Source organism: Phalacrocorax carbo, chromosome 1 (assembly GCF_963921805.1).
Source record: "Phalacrocorax carbo chromosome 1, bPhaCar2.1, whole genome shotgun sequence".
Classification (NCBI taxonomy): Eukaryota; Metazoa; Chordata; class Aves; order Suliformes; family Phalacrocoracidae; genus Phalacrocorax; species Phalacrocorax carbo.
In genome coordinates this window covers 143,894,310-143,913,011 of record NC_087513.1, presented here as the reverse complement: position 1 = coordinate 143,913,011, position 18,702 = coordinate 143,894,310, and the positions used below count along the sequence as shown (strand labels likewise).

The following is an 18,702-nucleotide window of genomic DNA, read 5'->3' as shown; positions in this document are numbered from 1 at the left end:
ATGAAGGGGCCACCTCAGCCCAGGTCAGTTCCCAATACACTGCATGTGCAATAGGACAAATACTCGCGCTAGAACAAATGGCAGTACAGTGCTAGCTGGCAGCGCTCACGAAAGCGCTGGCTGTTACAGGAGTCTCCTAATGATTTATCAATTTGTATCTCCCTTGAAGAATCCTAATGACCAGGATAACTTGTCTTCTACTGATGTTGCTCTCTGCTTTATAAAACACTGCAGAACAGGTGTCAACATCCCAAGCAAATTCCATAATAATCAGGCTGTAATTTGCAACCATGTAGCATAAGGCAGGAGGGGAGTACGTGAAAATGAAAAACAATACCTTTAGCATACCAAAGTGGTGCAGTGGAGATATTTTAAAAAATACTGCTGAAGGCTTATTCAAAAGCATCTTTGGATTTGTATACTAGTTGCATAACACAAAGTGTTTTAACTGAGGAGTAATACAAAGATGTTACTTACACAACTGCTTAAAATATTTACTGTTATACACAGAAGAACACTTATACTTTATTTTCATCTATTTCCTAAAGAAAGTTTAATGGCTAAAGATTACAGGTTTTAAGAGTCACAGCCACCAGCAGAGAAGTCATTTGCTGATCTAGCTAATCTCACTTAACATAAAGAATTAAAGACAACTTGCATGTTTTGACATCACTGTAAAACACTAAATTACCATATTAGTTTCTTGACTTAATATTGCAGACTTCAGAAATTCACTCCCACACATACTAATGATTTCAGTCGTTTTTCTTTCAGCATAAAATACGAGCTGACACATTGCACATATTTGTCACTTGCTGTCTCCTGATCTCAGGGGGATAAGAGGGAAAAGAATCACACAGCATGAGCTAGACATTACTAACTTATCTGCGATTTATCAGTCGTGCAGCACCAGAATTACACTGTGACCATCATTTACCAAGGTACAGTTCCTGTTCTTCAGGGCTAGACAGCACGTGGAGCTTTTGCAAAGATTCTGCGTTTTGCTAAAACTTGACATTTGGCTTAGTTTTTTAAAAATTGGAAGAGCCTGAAGTTCCATTTCAGCAATTTAAAAAAAAAAAAACCAGCCATTCACCACTGACTGAATTTCTTTAATTGTTCTACATCTATGAATATTTCAAAAATAAACAGCATTCACTTTCTCCTTCATCAGATGTGGTCATATACTTTTGTAAGGCACTTAAGGAATTTATTTTTCAAAATTTTTTTCTTGCAAAAATAGCTAAACACAGCTGTTTCATTATTTTTGGCTCATATGTGACAGATGTTGTTTTCATTTTTTAAACATTTACCTGTTGAAAGCTAACCTATGCTAAAATACAAGCTTCAAAAATACTGAGTGAGGCAACCCTCCAGATGGGTTGCATAATAAATTACGGTTTAAAATTAATTATTTAAATATTTAAATTATGGTTTAAAGTTAAGACTTTTTCAATGAATTGCCTTTTCGTACATTTTATTGTACATTCTCAGAACACCTTGGTATGGAAAGTTATTCTCACAGTCCTTAAGCTTGCAATGTAAAGGCCTACAGGCTTTGAATTCAAGGTTCTTCATAATGCAGCATTGTTTTATTTCAGAAAACTTACTACTTCTGTAAGCATTGCTGTGAAGTAGAATCAAGAATTGTTTTCTCCATTTTAACCTCTAATTTTTTCAGATGGCGCAAGGTTCACCCAAGCCTTTCAAGCAACTAAAAACTGAAAAAGTAAACAAAATTTCTTCTGCCTTGGGTTTGGTGTTTGAATTCTTATCAAAGTCATTTTCTTGGTATGTTGCATAAAGATAGAGCAACTACCAAGATCACAGGTCAGAGAGTTCCCCCTCCTTCTTCAAATATCTCATGTGGAAGCTTACACCATAAGCGGCATTCAGATAAACATTTTTGCTTTTTTTCAGGTTGTAGTTAACATTTTGCCAGTGGTATACGTGTTGGGGGAGGGGGAAAAGGAGACATGTTTGAAAGTAAAGGAACACTGGACTTTTTTGTAGCCATAGTCAGAGCAACCAACTCAAAGGACAATTAAGAAACACTACTTACAACCAATTCACATCATAATCGAGGGCAACTCAATTTCAACTGCAATACGTTCACTATTAATCTACTCGTTGTTTAGCAGACATGTTAAACAGTGAATTGCCACCACAATAGCCAAAAGTGAAAGAAAAGTCTGAGTTTTTAAGTGATAAATTATTCAAGAAATGTTATTTTCATGATCCCAAAATTCTACAACCATAATAGAAGCTTCACAACTCCCTTAAGAGAAATATTTCACTAAACTAACAAAAATAGGGAGGAGGGGTCAGTATGCTACAGGGTCATGCTGCCATTCCAAGGGACCTTGACAGACTGGAGAAGTGGGGTGACAGGAACATCATGAAGTTCAACAAGGAGAAGTGCAAGGTCCTGCACCTGGGGAGGAACAACCCCAGGCACCAGTACATGCTGGGGGTAACCCAGCTGGAAAGCAGCTTTGCAGAAAATGTCCTGGGGGTCTTGGTGGGCACCGAGTTGAACACGAGCCAGCAGTGTGCGCTTGCTGTGAAGGAGGTTAATGAGTGTCCTGGGCTGCATGAGGAGGCATGCTGCCACCTGGTTGAGGGAGGTGATCCTTCCCCTCTGCTCAGCACTGGTGAGGCCACACCTGGAGTGCTGGGTCCAGTTCTGGGTTCCCCAGTACAAGAGACATGGTCTTACTGGAGAGAGTCCAGTGAAAGATCATCTTGAAGACAATTAAGGGACTGAAGCATCTCTCCTGTGAGGAAAGGCTGAGAGAGCTGGGGCTGTTCAGCCTGGAGAAGAGACAGCTCAAGGGGCATCTCATTAATGTACAGTTGTCCATATCTGAAGGGAGGGTCTATAGAGGGAGCCAGGCTCTTTTCAGTAGTGCCCAGTGACAGGGCCAGAGGTAGTGGGCACAAGCTGAAACACAGGAGGTTCCCTCTGACATTTTTTCACTGTGAGGGTGACCGAGCACTGGCACAGGTTGCCTGGGGAGGTTGTGGAGTCTCCATCCTTGGAGATATTCAAAAGCCATTTGGACACGGTCCTGGGCAGCTCACTGTAGGTAGCCCTGCTTTGAGCAAGGGGTGTTGGACCAGATGACCTCCAGAGGTACCTTCCGACCTTAACCATTTGTGATTCTGTGAAACTAGCAGCTGAAAACAACTGTAAGTCAACTGTATGGTAGAAAAGTCAAGTATCTGTTTTAACTACACAATCGTGCTTTTCTTTCTACAATGTTTTAAGACTATCTTAGCCAGCACAAGCATATCTTACTTTCTTCTTTGCTCCCACCAATTCTTGCATTCAGTCATTGCAAGGATTTTATCAACACATCCAAGTACTGAGACAGAAGAACTAAAACTTTGTTCAGAACAAATTTGGAAAACATCTCTCTAACCATCTCTCTTTGGTTTCTATTTCCAAAAAAAAATTACTGTTCTTCAAAAACATGGCTCTTCTTCCAGTAAAATCTTTAAACAAAGTTCACAAGGCAATCAATGGCACATTTCAAGAGAAGAAAAGCACATTTGGTGCCTTCATTGTTTCTGACATACTAGGGTTGCAAGTACAAGAGTACCTACCTGTGTTTTCTTAAGTCTAACATTCTCTCACTAGATTGTTTGATTTATAGACATCTTTCCCTCTAATAATTTAGTAACTTAATTTGTGAATGTTGAAAGGGATGAACTTGACAAACTCAGTAAGGTAACAAATTAAGAATAATTAAGTTTTCACTGAACTTTTGCAACTGGCAACAGTGTTAGAAATGTACACTCTGTAAAAACCCCACAGGGATCCCCAGTCCCTGCTTACCCCACCACCTACCGGCTGCCTTCCCAAGACTGTGACAACAGCAGCTCCATGCTCCATCACCACTATCCACTGCCTTACAACCTTGGCCCTGTTCTTAATCCTCCTACTCGTTCCACCAAATCAAGTGCCATTCCTCACGCCCAAAATCTACCTTGTTCTTCCCATGGCATCTCCTGAGCTCCTCTCAGATAAGACCACAGCCACATACCCTCATCTCCTACGCACCTCACCTTCACAAACGCCAAGCCACTTCCACCATTTGTCACACATTCTCATCCCCAGACCACATCTCAATCTCTGCACTTGTAAGGCATGTATCTCACCAAATCCATTCTTCCCACATGGACCTAAGCCTCAGCCCTGCTCACTTAGCCAAAAAAGCAAGGGCCTAAGCAGACTTCAAAGCGAACTTCTACTGTACTGTAAACTGGGCAGCCCCCACTCTAACCTTTTGCTTATCTTCTCTCTGCAGTTAAATTATCATTTATTCTGCCTGGTACAACATTTAAGTCAAAGGGGTATCTAGTTTGGTTGCTGGCATATGCTGTTGTCATCCTCCAACAGAGCTGGCACTGAAATTCCTGCCCATCCCCATTAACTGTAGAGAATAAGGCATTGGCATTAACATTTCCTTACATTTCAAGAAAATTAAATCTTGCAACCATAACTGGATAAGCTTCTGAGCATTCTCAAAGCACCACTATAGTTTCACTTCAAGTAAGTTATTTTAAGGATTATCAGCAGCTGTGATTTTCTTCTAAAGTCAACTGTTTAAATCAGACAAAGCTTACACCATGTGGTACAGCAGATCATGTTCTTGATGTGGTTTTATACACTTGCCTGCAGAAAGCATAGCAGCTTCCATAAAAGTTAACTCTAGCTCGAGAAAAATCAAGCCAGGAAAAGAAAATTATACTAAAGGACAAGGATCAATTTAGGTAGGGTTCCTGATTATATAACTGCACTGGATAGTCAAGAAAATTACTTCATAATGACAATATGTTAATATGGATTTAAAATATAAGCTACTTAAATAATCTTCACCTCAGAATTGCCAGCGGGGGGGAGGGGGAAAGAATCTGTTCTTCTGTCCAGTTACTTCTGCATAGCCACTGGCTGTATTTTAAAGACTACACTAAAAATTTTTTCTTTAGAAATAAATTTAAGAAAACTTTTTCAGTCCAGCAGTGGTAAAAAAAAAAAAAAAAAATCACAGAACAGTAGGTCCTTTTTCAAGTCTCTCTGTTGTTTTCGTTCTACTGAATCCATTCAATTTGTGTTTCCTTTTCCATTGTCATTTTCTTCAGTATTCTGTCCTAGCTTCCTTCCTTCCTCCCATGCTGAAACATGCCCTGAAACCACAGCTGCTTATCATACCTATGCAAAGCACAGTGAAACATCATTAGATCTAAACATCCTGCTCTAAACCTCTGATAGCAAAGACAGAAAAGTTCAGCAGCCCCACATTACTTCATCAGATTTGGGTTAAACTAGAGATGTCCCCATTATAAGAGTCTACTGGTCTTACATTTGTTGCAAGAGTTTATTAGAATTTAATGGTCATATGCAAAGAAAAGGTATGCAATTCCCTTAATCTCTGAAGAAAATTTCTGTAACTTTTTCCATTTGCAAAACAGTAGTTCTGTTTGAGCCCAAAGATTTGCATAACTATTAAATTTAATTTCTCTAACCTGTGACTCCACATATGGTCCTCACCCCTCCTTCTGGAAAACTCTTCTTTTGAAGGGACAGCATTACTTCATTTTTTAAACAATTTTTAAAATACCTATTGCAAACTTCACTTCCCTTAAAAATGTAGAAGCTCTCATTTGCAGTTTGTTATAAGAACTTCCACATAAGCCCTTAATTTTTTGATCAGAAAATGAAAACTATGAAAAAAATTAACAGAAAATAAACAAAATCCAGAAAGCAACTTTTATTCTTGTTTTTAATTGTCAAGACATCATTTATTTACGTTAGCTTCTTACAAGCAAAGACACTGATCTAAATGCTGGAAGAATGGGATTTTCATAAAAATCAAAATGCCAAATGTAACTTCAAAGGGAAGGTGAAAAGATTCCAGATCACTGCAACTCTTATAGGTGGCTGCTTCATTTTAAAAAGTTCGCACTCATCTCTATGGCAAAAGAAGATGACAGAAATAGCCTGCCAACCATGAACTCAATGACAACTGATGAAAATGCATCATATTCCTCTTGTAGACAACTCTTGCACCTTGGCTGTTGCCTAAAGTTTTTTTCCACACTACAGAAAAATGAAAGTTTTTCACTTCTAAACCCTACTATTAAGCACAATAGTTCTCTGCAGGATCCAGAATAAGCAGACTAATTAAACACCATTCGCACACACACATGCATCCCATTAGCTGACAGCAATTCCAGTTTTTCGTTATTCAGCCATCACTAATTAAAGTTCTCTACATAGCATTCTAAATTAGTAGTACAGTACATCTATTTAATCAGAATTATTTTAAGCACAGTTGGATTCAGCAAACTGGGTATCTAGGCTTCAGTAAACAATTTTAATCCTCCCTTCTGTTTGTATATTCTTTTATACTTTTTTTAAAAAAATAGGATGTCTTCCTTAGAAACAGCCATCAAAACATAACCTTACATTACACACAGATTTTGCTATAAATGTGATGGTGTCTACTAGTAATAAATAGGTAGGTGTTTTTAAATGTACTAATTCAAATCTAAAAAAATAAAGTGACATTTAAGTGATACACTAACCTTTCTAGCGACTATGTTAAACATGACCCATGAAAAAGTGGTCTGTACTAAAATCCACCTGCTTTATAACTTCACAGGATTATTTTATTAATAGTGATGTTATAGACATATTATTTGTGTGTCATATGAGAATGTATTACATATCGTACTACTGCTGTTACCTCATATTGAGCTGAGCTATCCTAATTTTTCAGCTGCTATAAGTTTGTGTTTTTTCATACAAGATAGAATATCTTAATTTTGCTCCACCAAGAAATTTTGATTTTTAATGAAACAAATGGTTCTAATCAGTTCAAAATTATACTAGCAGCTCTAAGTCATACAATAATAGGTCAATAATTACTAAGTTAGTAAAAAGATATGGAATAGTTCTGGAGCATACTTGGGTCTTCGTAGAGCATTTTGGCTTCCTATAATAATATTGATTAGTTTCATATAAATCAATATAAGTAAAAAAATATATTGTCAAGATATAGTTCCATTAATATTTCACACCAGTTAATCCTGCAGACTAGAGGATCACTGCTATTACAAAAGGGCTTGTGTCTTTGATATTCTCTTAAGAACAGTAATAATACGCTACATCACACTGACTCTGTCTCTTAAAAGTAATACCCCAAAAATGCATAAGAACTTTTAAGTTTGGCCAGGATGCCAGCTGGAACAGTGACGCGTACAGGTGATTAAACACAATCCACGCTAAAATCCACATCATTCTTTTCCTATCAGATTAATACCACTGTATTATAGATTTATTAATGCACAGTACTATAATATCGTGTATTGCATTATTAATGCAACATCATCTTGAGCTAAAGCAAAAAAGAATCCGACGATTTTCAGAGAGATTTTGCTGGCTTAATCCACAATAACTGCCACAGCCATCAAGTCTAAAGAGCAAACTCCCTGGCAACAGTGACAAAAAGAGGAAAAAAATAAAAAGCAGCTCAGACTTTGGAGACTACTAGCCCACAAAATGAAACATTTCACTTCCAGTTTTAGCTATACTGTCCAAATTTTGCAATAGCAAAGAACTTCATTTAAAAACAAAAGACGTTCATTTTAAAGGCTAACCAATCCCTGTATGTCTCCTAATGTAAGAATTCCCAGTACAACTCTGTTTCTCCAAGCACCTACCCACTCTTGGACTGCTGTACAGCATAACTGCAAAGTGAAGAATATCAGGTTCTAATTCCAAACAATAATTTTAGGCATCTTATTAATTCACATAAATTAGTGTGTGTGTCTTAAAATCTTTCCTAAGTATTATGCTCCTCTTTTCAATTCCTGTTGAAATCTCTTCAACACCAATAAGGCCCTTCTATAATTAACCAGTAAAAACACTGACAGTAGGAAATCACCATATTCAGCAGACACAGAACTTAAAGGATCAAGAGCCAGGATTTATACCTATAAAGAAATTCCACATGTGGCTAGGTCATCCTAGTCAACCAGTAGCTAGAACAGTCAATCATGCAATAGAAAAATGCCCCAGAGCCCAAAACCCCTTTACATGACCAAAGACATTTAATACATTAAAAAGGAGTGACTCAAGATTCACGTGCACATTTTTTGAAATACTGAACACATACATCCAGACAGAGTTCTGTGATGAGGACCTGTGTAATACCAAAAACAGTTAACCTAATAAGAAAACTGTATTATACCCAGGAGGCCTGGCTAGTCTTCAGATTCCAGAGAAGTGATGTTTGCATCCAGCAGATCACAAATGATTACTGTTCTCTTATTTCATTAATCTCATTATTTTGACTACAGCATAATTGGAAGAAAACAAAGGGCGTACCATGGCAATTAGAGTCCAACTTGTTATTACTCATAAAGAACTCTTATAAATAAGAGAGTTATTCACAGAAAATTGTTATAAATTAAGATTTTTATTATTAAAAGGAATTATTACAACATATTAACTACATAACAGTCTCATAAAAGACAAATATTTCATTGCATTTATACACATTCAGCTGAAAATAATCCTTAAAGTTTGGATGGCAACTGAAACCCTCCTGTCAAAAGTTTATGTAAACAGAAAAAAGGGATGTAGAAAAAAAGGTACTATGAATGAGGAAAAAAATCTGACAAATCACATGAACAGTCACGTTTTTCACTCCATATAATACAGAAGAAAAATAGGCAATGCATAGTCAGCAGCTGTTACAAAGATTGTCACTTTTTCAGCTAAAATTTTTCCCTGTTCTGCAATCATTGAAGCAACATATTTGTAATCTAGAAGCCAGGTTCCAAGGAACACAAAAATATTTCTCTATTTCTTAATATGCTTATCTTCAAATTGTTTTCTACTACATTTATCACATTAGCCAAAACATCTAACTTTGGATCAAACCTTTTACTTTACTAAGAATAAAAGATTAAAATATAACTAATCCAGACAAATCAAGAGCAAGCCCTGTCATTTTACAGCATTTACATGCAAGACCTACTAAATAATGTAACCTCTAAGGCTATAACTGTCACTTCTGATTCCTATTTACCTTGTTTGATGTAAAATATTGCAGAAAGGCTGCTTTTGAGTCACAATTGCATGGGGAAAACCCTTGTCTAACCACAAGAACAGCTGAACTCAACTATTTAAATGATCAGCATGTAATTTTTTGTCACTCAGGAGGCAATTTTTTCAGATTATTATTATTAATAATAATAATCTGTAACAAAGGAATGACACTGGCTGGTCCATGTCAACATGAATTTCAGAATTTTGAACTGGAACTTGAAAAGGTTTATTCAAAGTAAGGTAACTATATGCAACATCTGGGGAAAGGAAAACGACAGACAAGACAAGGACTTACTCTAGTTACCATTTCACCTGAAACAAACATAACTGACCCAAAGCACTCTACTTCTCTATATTTTCCACTTAATTTTCCAATCTGAATTGTAGCATCCTCATCCCTCCATCACACAACATTGACAAATAAACAGATCATCTTCTAAGACAAAAGAAAACTTTCAGCAAACACCCGCACATTTCAACAGAGACCAGTTCCATTTCAACCACTTATCTTTGACAAAAAATTAACTCCCTTCAAAAAGGACAAAATGTAAAGGAATCCTACACCTATTACACAAACAACTACCGTAAAAGCTAATCTGAATTCTTCAAAACATAAATTTGATTACCATCACCTTTTGCTTTAGTTCTCTTGTGCATTAAAGCTGCCAGCTTATATGCAGGCAAGGAGTTTACCAACAGCCTAAACGAAAAATTTCTCATTCTAGTAGTAATGTTACATACTCAGCTATGCACTTTAACACTCTGCAGAGCTAACATACATATGTAGTTCAGCTTGTTTCTAAGCAGAAGGGACTGGACTAACAATACAGATCTATTTGCATCTCAGAATGAGGTAGCGTTTCTCCAAGATCAGTTTTAAATAGCAAAAGACCTACACATCTAACTCAAGACCAACGATGCAGTCTTCTGTGTGTCAGCTATTTGGACTAAAAACATCCTTGATCTGCACCTGAAAAGTCACGATGCAATACAACTATCTAACTCCTTACCTGTAAGTCTGTCTTCAACCATTTGGAGTCAAACCTAGCTTGAGCAGCCAGACAGAAAGATTCAGAAGACATGGTTCCTTCTCCAGCCTTCTCTCCAGGCTAGCTGAGCAGCCCAACCTACCACAGAATGAAGAGAATAACAATCTGGCACATGAAATAAACTACACAAGGTTATTTTTGCTTAGACTAGGATGGCTTCCACTTGATCTTTAAAAACGCATCGGAAGTAAGGACCTCCCTCGTTCACATCCCCCAGAATTGCACATGGAGAGGAAGGCACGTTGAGAACGCTACCTGAACCGCTCAAAACCCCACATCCCCGCAGCCCGTAACGTTCGTGGCAGGACGCCTCCCTTCTGCTGCACTGAGCTACACCAGGGGCCTAACGCTGCCCCTCAGACCCGTCAGTGGTGCATGAAATAAATAATTGATCGCAGATTACGCAAGCCGTAGGCCAACAGAAAGCGATTATCAGGGTCACCCCTTCAAACCCCCGGCGGCAGCCGAGGCCCGGGGGCTCCCCCGGGGCGCACGACCCCCTCTCCCAGAGCACCCCCGCCGCCCGTTACGGTCACCGGTCGCGGCTCTAACCCACCTCTGGCGGCCTGGGGGTGAGGGCGGTGGGGCGGGGGCGGCCGGCCCCGCGCAGGGCTGAGGCGAGGGGCCGCGGCGGGAGCAGGCCCCTCCCGCGCGCCCGGGGGTCGCTGCGCACAGTGCGGGGGCGGCGCCGCGTAACGGGGGAGGGGGAGGGGGAGGGAGGGGGAGGGAGAAGGGAGGGGGAGGCCCCTCTCCCCGCACCGCCAGACCGAGGCCCACCGCACTCGCGCCCCCCGCCCACTGCGGCCAGCTCCGTGGGGCGGGGCGGGGGAGGTGGAGGGGGTGTAACGGGCGCGCTCCCGCCCTCAGCCCTCCCCCCCCACCTCGCCGCCGACCCAGATGGAGACGTCCGGGCGCGTGCCAGGCTCCCCCGCACTCACCGGCCGGCCGTGACGGCGGCGGTGGGTCGTCGCTCCTCGCCTTGCCTCGCTCCACCGCCGCCCGCTCGGCCCCGGGTAACCCTCACCCCTCCTTCCTTCCTTCCTTCCCTCCCTCCCTCCCTCGCCCGCCCCCGCTCCCCGCTCCCCCCTCCGCCGGCAGAGCCGCCCGCTGTTCCCTCCCCCCCAAACCCCCTCGGTACTGGAGACGGGGGAAACTCGGCCAATTCGCGGCTCAGCCCCTCAGTACGCCAGCAAAGCTCTCGGCCAATCAGGAGGTGGGGGGGAGGCGGGACATCCTGTCCCGGAACGGGCGGCAGAGGAGGGGGGGCTGGGTGGCCCTGAGAGGCGGGCGGGGCGGGGGTTGGCGGCCCCGGGCGCTGTCACCGGCAGCTCAGCGGGGCGGCCCGGAGCTAGCCGGTCCTCACAAACAACGAAGCCTCCTTTTAGGTTGGATGCGGAGATTAAAAAAAAGAACGTTTGAGGTTGTTTTTTTTAAAGTCACTTCAGCGGCCGCCTGCGAACCATACTGTTAAGTTCATTTCTAAAAAGAAGCTTTTAACTGTTTCAGAGCAGGAAGGTCAATAATGAGTAGTTCAGAGGCAAACAAAATGGCTTGTGTCGAGGCTAGAAGCAGGTAAATGATGCCACTACGCACAAGGGAAGGAGGGTGCCGGAACCTGCTAAGGGCAGGCAGAGCCCGGAGGCACCGGGAGCTCGCCGGCCGCCTGGGTGAGAAACTGCGCCGAAGCAAGTAATCATGCTCCGGCGTTATTTTGTTGAGAATGGTGGAATACATCACTAGCATGAAATTAAAATTAACCAAAAGTAAATTTTCTCACAATACTTAGCCTACAGTTTGCCAGTAACAAAGGAATTATAAAGTAGGGGCAAGGCTTGGCAGATGGGAGCATGATTGACTTTGGCCAACATGAAGCCACAGACTGAATGTCAATGGAATTCTAAAAGAACTGAGACCATATGCTGGCATTTAGGGAAAGGTACACAACATTTAGTTATTTAAGAAGTGTTGTAATAAAACACAGTGAATTTGGTTTCCTGGGTTCATTTTCAAAGTAACAAGTGCAACTGTGACCTAACTGCTTAGCCACTTGCTTGCCACAGACCTCTGGGATCAAGATACTGTAGTCACTTTAAGTAAAATACTGTACAAAATTTCTGACATGCCTGAAATTTTATATAAGAAGATAGAAATACCCAATTTCCTCAAGTTACTCCCTGAAACTTTAAAATACGAACCTCTAAAACCAAAAGTAGTTTCCCTTGATAAATCTGCCCAAAAGCTTTAAGTTTAACATAAGGGGACTGGAAGTTTTATCATGTATATCATGTTGTGTCATTCTGTCTAGTCCATGGCTGAGCGAGAGCTAGCACACCAGGATGGGAAATGTTTTAGTCTCTTCTTAACTAGTAGACTGGAAATATAAGAAAATAACACTGGAACAGGTTGCCCAGAGCAGCTGTGGATGCTCCCATCCCTGGAAGTGTTCAAGGCCAGGTTGGATGTGGCTTTGAGCAACCTGGTCTAGTGGAAGGTGCCCCTGACCATGGCAGGGGGGTTGGAACTAGATGGTCTTCAAACATCCCTTCCAGCCCAAACCATTCCGTGATTCCATTAAAATAGTCATATTGTCATATTCCAAGTAGGAATAAAAACTGCCTCACAATGTATGGAGCCCAAGCCAAAAGGAATTAGTAAAACTTGGTTGAAACCCCAGTGCCCACTGATTGTGCCTGCTGCTTGCTTAACTGATTTGCAAGTCAGATCTAAACGACATACTTTGCACGTGCAACAATTCACTGCCATTTTTTGTTTGGCTCCCCGAGAAGAATATCTTTAGACAATCTGCATTTATTTCTAAGAGTTTTCTTACTTTTATTAAATAACAAATGGCAATAGGCTTTTGCTGGCACTCTTGATGTGAATAAATTTGAAGAGTGCATAACTAGCTAACTTGTTAGACTTGAATCACTGGCTCAGTTAGGTATGCACTTCCTTCAACAAAAATCAAAACATATTTGGGTGCAGTAACCATGGAAATTCAAAGCTTCTGATACTTCTGAATAATTTATGGATTATTTTGTATTTCCAGATTTAAATTTCACTTCTGATTAATAACTTTTGTTCACATTTAAAACGCACTGTAATAGCATGGTACAATCTCAAATGGCATTCTCATTTATAAAAATATGTACCCACCAAATTTTCCAGAGAGAAAAGTATGTCTGGTAGAACCACATGAATAATTAATTTCATAACATTAAAAATAATTTTATTTTTACAAATAATCAGAAAATTCAAAGACTCTGGAACTTTAAGTTTGTCTCTATAGACAGTATTTGCAGTATTAAGTCCATCGATAACTGTTATTCGGATGTTATTTAAATAACAACAGCATGTTGTTTCACTTCAGACTAACTGAGGAAATAACGGTGATGGATGGATCTGACAGACTTTGGAAGGCAAGTTCAAGGCAAAGAGTTGAAGTGTTACCACCCCAAGCCTTGTGCTCCACTCCTGCTGCATATTCCATCTTAAAGAGGGTTGTATCACCTGCAGTCAGTTCTCCAGCCATCATCCTTTGTGCCGCAGCTTGCTAAAGTAACCTAATTTACACCCGAGAAAACCATTAAGTTTCTGATGTTCCTGCTGTAGAGACACTGACATCCCCAGGAGCTGCAGGGCAGACAGCTAGTGAGGTGGAATTAACTTCAGCTCTCTGCTTTCACTGCAAGTCTGCCAAAACCCTCGCATGCCATTCTCACTTCCTCCAGAGAAATGGCTGGACATGGAAAAATCTAGTTTCCGTGAACAGACACAGTCAAACATTTACACGTATCCACTTCTAGGCATGTGGTCAAATCACTTTTATTATAGATTAAAGCAAAAAGTAAATACATCAGAATGAAAGGCACACTAAAACCAAGGAGTCACATTTTCTGGTCCACCACTTAGAACACCTGCAAACAACACAGAGTGCTCTAAAAATGTCTGGCTCTGGGGAGGAGACCTGTCTTTTGTTGTAAATGTGGCAAAGAAGCCATACCAGCTTCTACAAGAGACGAGGCACTGTAAAGGTGCAGGATGCAGAGGAAAAGAAGGATGGTGGTTCACATGGGATCTGTGCAAACCACAAAAGGCTGAAGAACATAGGGTTGGTAGCAAGAACTGTGCCCTCCCCTCAGCTCCATGCAGTGCTGATTTGTAGTGCTGCAGGCAGGCCTAAGGAGATGGGGGAGAACAGACACTAACTGAATAAAATAAACTATCACAGTAATCTAAAGCAGAACAGGCAGAAGGAAGAGAAGTATCTTTGGACAATATGGGCATGACTGTATTTCTTTTTATTTCACTTGTGACAACGGGATGATGGGTATTGACAAGATGAGTCTCAAAAATTGAGGCAATTGCATTCTCAAGTAACTGAATCCAAAACCTTAAGAGTCAATGAACAAATGGTGAGAACGAATTTTTTTTAATCAAAAGGGACCAAAAGTAAGCAAGTATATGTTTACATAAAAATAGTACCTAGTCCTACCTGCAGGCCTTCTAGGTATAAGCATGATATCTTTGCTAATTAATAATTCTTTTAAATGTGTGAGCTCTAGTAAATCCATTCTACTTTTAACAGCAGTGGAATGTGGAGCATTTTTTTCTCTCATTAGTGAATATCAATAATTGTTATGCATGCGAATGGGACACAAAACCATCTCTGTAAGAGCAGTGTCTAACTGTTCACTGCAAGACAATGCCTTTTTTGTTTGTAATTTTTTTCAAGAGCCATTTGTGTTGAGCCCTCCCACTGAGTCTGGAAGCCTTTGTATATTATTATCCACAAAATGCAAAATCCAGTCCACTCTGGGCTTGAAACTATTCTCAGAGAATTTCCTGACTGACTTGCAGCGATGAAGGCTTTCCCAAAGACAGTGAGAAACTTCTACAATTAGCCTTTATTAGCACGCCCTGAACTGAACTGTTGGCCAAAATTTCAATTTTATAAAATTAAAAGCTCATTATGAGGCCCATTATTTCTTTATTATATTATTTGCAAAGAATGCCATCAGTTCAAATTGGTCAATACATATTATTATGCCACACCAGTGCTTTCTACAGAGGGAAAACAGGACTGAGTAAGGACATCAAAGGATTCTCCTCCTTCCCACATATATTTCTTATAGTCACAATGGCACTTTGTACTAGCCATTTTCATTACTGAATAAATATTATTTATCTAAGCAGAAGAACAGCCAAACAAAGGAAGCAGCTTCCATGTTCAGAAACCCAAGCTTCTTGCAACTGATGTCCTAACGCTCTTTCCTCATGCCTTCTCAGGACAACGAAACAGGATCTTCTGTCTCCATGCATGGCTTTCTGCTCCTGCCTCACCTTCAGTGGTAACAGCCCTGCTACTTCTCATCTTTTTCTGTAATAATCTCTGCTCCAACCCATATCCTTCACACTCATCCACACTTTCGAGATGATTTCACTCCTACCTTTACAGGGCAGTGATACACACCTGTTCTAGTTTGGAAACTGTATTGTTCCTCCATTAAACAGAATTAGGTTAATCCCTCCCTGCCTTTTTTTACCCTGATTTTAAATGGCAAATATTACTTGCACCCAAAGTTTCAACACATTCTTCTCCTGTGACAGTCTTGTGTGAATCACTGTATATTGTACAGCTGACACCGCTCAATTGCAGAGGTGGTGTTGGAAAAGCAATTCAGAGTACAGAGAACTGAAAAAAAAAAGAAGGATGAAGCAACTAAAACCTGTCACAATAAAGCGACAATTTCCACAGGTAGCTAATTAGAATCCATTGTTAATTACATTTTGCATAGTTAATTATTTTTAAAATTAGAGTGACTCCTGTCCTTGTTAAAGTAAGCAGTAACATTTTCATTTACTTCATTAAGCTTAGAAATTCAGCCTCATATATTCTTTATTTTATTCGTCCAATGCCAACCACGCTAGTTTTCAGTCTCCCAGAACAACACAATCCCAAAAGCTTGCTTTCCAGATTATGTCTTCCATTACAGAGAAGAAAGGTTGTTTTGCTTCCCCTAGGCCAGCCCCAGTGTTTCTCTCCAGGGAGTCTCTCACTTTACAGCCCAAACCAGTCTGATCTGATTTCATCTTGCATCTCTGAAGTCAACAACAATAATGAATTCTCCATGGCTGTTCCTGTTATTTCTTTAAATTATCAATTCAAAATAACCCGTTCATAAAATATTTGAGATGGAGGTTGTTCTCTGACTTGCGAAGTAGATTTGGAAATGCCAGCTTGAGTATGCTCACTTGACAGACCTTCAGGAGACTTTGGAAGTAAACGCTACATAAATATTCAGATATCCATTACAGACCTGTTGAAATAAAAAGTATTTGGTATACAGTAAGGGATATATCAGAAATTCAGATGGGAAAAATATATATTTCATATACTAAAAAATAGCAACCTCCCTAACCTCTCTATCATTTTCAAAATAAATACAATTACTAACTTAAAGCCAAGCAGAAAATGTTTGCATTTAAAAGGCTTTTTCAATTTCAGGAATATTCTGTATAAGATTTGCTAATAATGCATCTAAAGATACATTACAGTACTAAGCTACATTCATAAAACTGTTCACCTACAAATATTAGATTTGTGAAATGATCAAGATCCAACTTAAAAATCCACACAAAGATCAAGGTAATGCTACGGGCAGTAAAAATCAACATGACACTACACTGGAAGTTGGAATAGATCCTCACTATTATACTAACCTGTATATTGAGAGCAGAATGATTCTATATTACTGTAATACCATGCAAATAGATTATCAGTATTTGAATATATTCTATCTGACAGGAGGCTAGTTGCCTAGTCAACATTTACAAATTTTCCCATCAATGGGCAATGCAACAGGCTTCACAATCACTTAATATGATGGAGGGATGTTCAGTGGGCACTTTGAGCAGCAAGAACATTTTGAATTGTGAGTTTAAGCAAATAAACAAGAATGTTGCTTTTTTTCCCCTAAATTATTATGCAAAGCATAGCGCGTTGCAGAAGACTTAGAAACAAAATGGAAATGATCTGGCAAAATGAGAAAAGCATTAAATCCATCAGATCTCTGAAATAAAAAAAGTCTGTGCCCTTTAGTTTGGGTAGGTGGATGCAGTAGGATGAAACTGTACTAGACAGCGATGGGAACAGTATCCTTTAGCCAATAATCAAAGCATGAGAAAAATCTCCTAATATATAAGAAGGAAGCATGATGCTAATTTTAATTCTTTCCATTTAGAAGCTACCAAGTATTGAGTTTCTCCTAATGTCTGGAAGGTGGCCAAAAACACTGGCCAAAAGCACTTTAGCTTTTATACATTGCTTAATTTATAGGGAAACACTTTATGAATGCTGATAGGAATCTTTATTCATTTAAGCAGGAAAGGAAGCAGTATTTCTAGAAAGGATTTGTTAACCTAGAGCCATATGGTATCCTTTCATACAAAAATGCCTCATAAGGAAAAAAAACCTTACTTTAAAAAAAAAAAAGTTAGAACATATTGGAATTATGCCATGTTTTGTCCTTCCTGCAGGGTGTTGGAAGAGGCATTAGCAGTGAAATAGAAAGGTCAAGGACAGGTTGGTCAAAGCACAAGCCCAAGGATATTGGCCGGAGCAGGGGGAAGAGGAATGGGAGTCAAGACAAGTTCTTAGGTCTGTCCTTAATATGAAAAATTAATACCAGCCCAAAACATCATTAATCTACTTGGCTAATGAGTCAGGCAAATGTCCACTGCTCCCTTCCCACAGATGTGTAAAAACAGTTGTGGAGAATCTCTGCTGAGTTTCTCCAATATGCCCATTGTAAAGGGAGTTTCTTGCAACTCTTCTGTTTTGCCAGTCACCACCCCAGTTACGACAATTTCAGAAACTGTTTTATCCTCAAGGTAGAATCGCGTGATATTTCAGATGTGTAATGTATATTGCACCCTTAAAGTCTGCGGAGGGGATGCCAACAATGTCAGCGATCTAAAATTAAGTAATTTAGTTCAAATAGGAAGGAAAAAAAAATCTACCAAGACAATGAGTGCTTCAGTTTGTTCCGGCACTAGTCTTCTGTGGATTTTGCAGTATGTTCACTGCAAGCACAATAGCTGTTGCAACCAACAGCATTCACAGCTGTTATCTTTTCTGCCTTCGGTACAAGAGCATTAACAGCACTAAATACTATATAGCAGCTGGACCCATCTTTTAATGCTTGCTTCAGAGCTGTAGTTTTGTGTCACCTCTCAACCAGATCACAGATTTGTCTCTGTGCTATGTCATTTCAGCATATCAGTTATCAGAATATTTGAAAAATTAGACCTTGAATGTCTTTTTTGTCTTATCTTGTTCATAATCCTTTGAAGAAAATTAGAGGCTGGGAGATTGCAACATTGGGAAATAAGCTGCTATGACTCTTCTCCTCCATACCAATTTAAATTACTAATCCATTTACAGGCAGTATGTAAGATTTTAGTAGTTATGAAACCTTTGATATAAGGTTGACTGACTGCCCCATTATGATAGAAAGCTGTGATGTC

The 18,702-nt window shown here is 39.8% G+C and overlaps 1 protein-coding gene across 6 annotated transcripts in view; it reads right to left on the bottom strand.

Annotated features, from left to right (window-relative positions):
• The window catches only part of HERC2 (HECT and RLD domain containing E3 ubiquitin protein ligase 2), a 115,336-nt gene extending 104,122 nt beyond the window's left edge, over positions 1-11,214 (bottom strand). For 5 of the 6 annotated variants that reach the window (XM_064438268.1, XM_064438302.1, XM_064438286.1 and 2 more), the window contains exons 1-2: positions 11,112-11,214; positions 10,135-10,251 (exon numbers count right to left, since the gene is read on the bottom strand). In XM_064438268.1, coding sequence (XP_064294338.1) covers positions 10,135-10,206 — 72 coding nt within the window. In that variant the 5' untranslated portion in view covers positions 10,207-10,251; positions 11,112-11,214. Of the gene's footprint in view, positions 1-10,134; positions 10,252-10,729; positions 10,860-11,111 lie in introns of those variants that run through there. The other variant, XM_064438278.1, reaches the window with a different exon arrangement.
• Between the last annotated feature and the right edge of the window lie 7,488 nt (positions 11,215-18,702).